Source organism: Charadrius vociferus, unplaced genomic scaffold (genome assembly GCF_000708025.1).
Source record: "Charadrius vociferus isolate BGI_N301 unplaced genomic scaffold, ASM70802v2 scaffold1028, whole genome shotgun sequence".
Classification (NCBI taxonomy): domain Eukaryota; kingdom Metazoa; phylum Chordata; class Aves; order Charadriiformes; family Charadriidae; genus Charadrius; species Charadrius vociferus.
In genome coordinates, this window is record NW_009649564.1 from 869,518 (window position 1) to 870,748 (window position 1,231).

At 66.5% G+C, this 1,231-nt stretch overlaps 1 protein-coding gene across 1 annotated transcript in view; it reads right to left on the minus strand.

Annotated features, from left to right (window-relative positions):
• The window catches only part of PIEZO1 (piezo-type mechanosensitive ion channel component 1), a 27,260-nt gene that overhangs the window by 17,440 nt on the left and 8,589 nt on the right, over positions 1–1,231 (minus strand). Inside the window, exon 2 of the mRNA XM_009890051.1 lies at positions 469–619. Within this exon, the coding sequence (XP_009888353.1) occupies positions 469–619 (151 nt within the window). The remainder of the gene's footprint in view (positions 1–468; positions 620–1,231) is intronic.

Sequence of the window (1,231 nt, forward strand, 5' to 3'; positions counted from 1 at the left end):
GGACAGCAGGGCTACGGGCACCCCCGGTGGCGGGAAAAATGTCCCATGACACATCCCATGCACCCGCCATGGGGGATGCACCCCTGGCACCCCCCCCTGCCATGCATGCCCACCGCTGGGGACGTGTCCCACGTCCCCGGGCAGGGCGGAGGGGCTGCTCATCCCTTCCCCCCCGTTGGGCACAGCCCAGTCCTGAGGTTTCTGGTTAATAAGGCTGGGGCTCAACCCTGGCCATTTTGGAGCGGGGAAGCCTATTAATAGCCGAGCTGGGCTATAATTAACAGAGCGAGGCTGCCACGCGGAGCCACGCTGCCCAGCTGGGGGGAAACCGCAGGGGAAGGAGGGCAGGTACCCGCCGCAGAGCGGTTGGCAGCCCCCACGCTGCCCCGCACCCCCCCGGTCAGAGCTGCCCACCCTGCTGCCCACCATGCCCATCCCGGTCCCCGTGCCCCAGGCTGAGCCCCTTACCTCCGGCGGAGCCCCGGGTGGGCCCCGGGAACCAGGGCAGGAGCAGGAGGAAGAGCAGGTACACCAGGGAGAGGACGTTGAAGCGGAAGAGGCAGGCAGGGGGCAGAGGTGTGGGTAGGGTTAGTGACGGGGATGTGACGTGGGGAGGGTGCTGCACCCCACCAGGATCCCTGGCTGCATCCCACCCCACCCCGGGAGAACCTCGAGGATGGCACCCCAAACTGCACAGCGAGGGATGCCCGAGCAGGAGGTGAGAGACACCTCAAAATGAGAGGCACCCCAAAATGATGGGGAGTCCCAGACAGGGGCTCAAGTCCCCCAGAGATGCCAGTGAGGGACACGGGCAGGAGCCCAGGCTGGGTCAGTCCCAGCGACCCACGTGGGTGGCATGAGGAGGTGGGGGACACCAGAGGTCGCAGACATGTGGGGTTACAGGGGAACAAGAGCCATGAGCAAAATCTGCTGCCTTTCCACATTGTTCCTGCAAGACCACGCCGAGGTTTGCAGGGACCCCCACGGACGAGCTGGGACGCCCATGGATGAGCTGGGACACCCCCCCCACAGCCACCCTGGGGCGGTCACAGCCCCTCACCTGCACCCAGGGCACGCCACCAGCTCACCACCTTCCCCCTCGCTTATTTTTAGACCTAAATTACAGCTTGTTCGCAGGCGTGAAACCGTCGGAGGAGCTGGGCAGGGAGCGGGGCTGAGCCAGCGCCCCGGTGAGCGGCCGCCGGCGGGGACAAGGGACGGCATGGCGGAG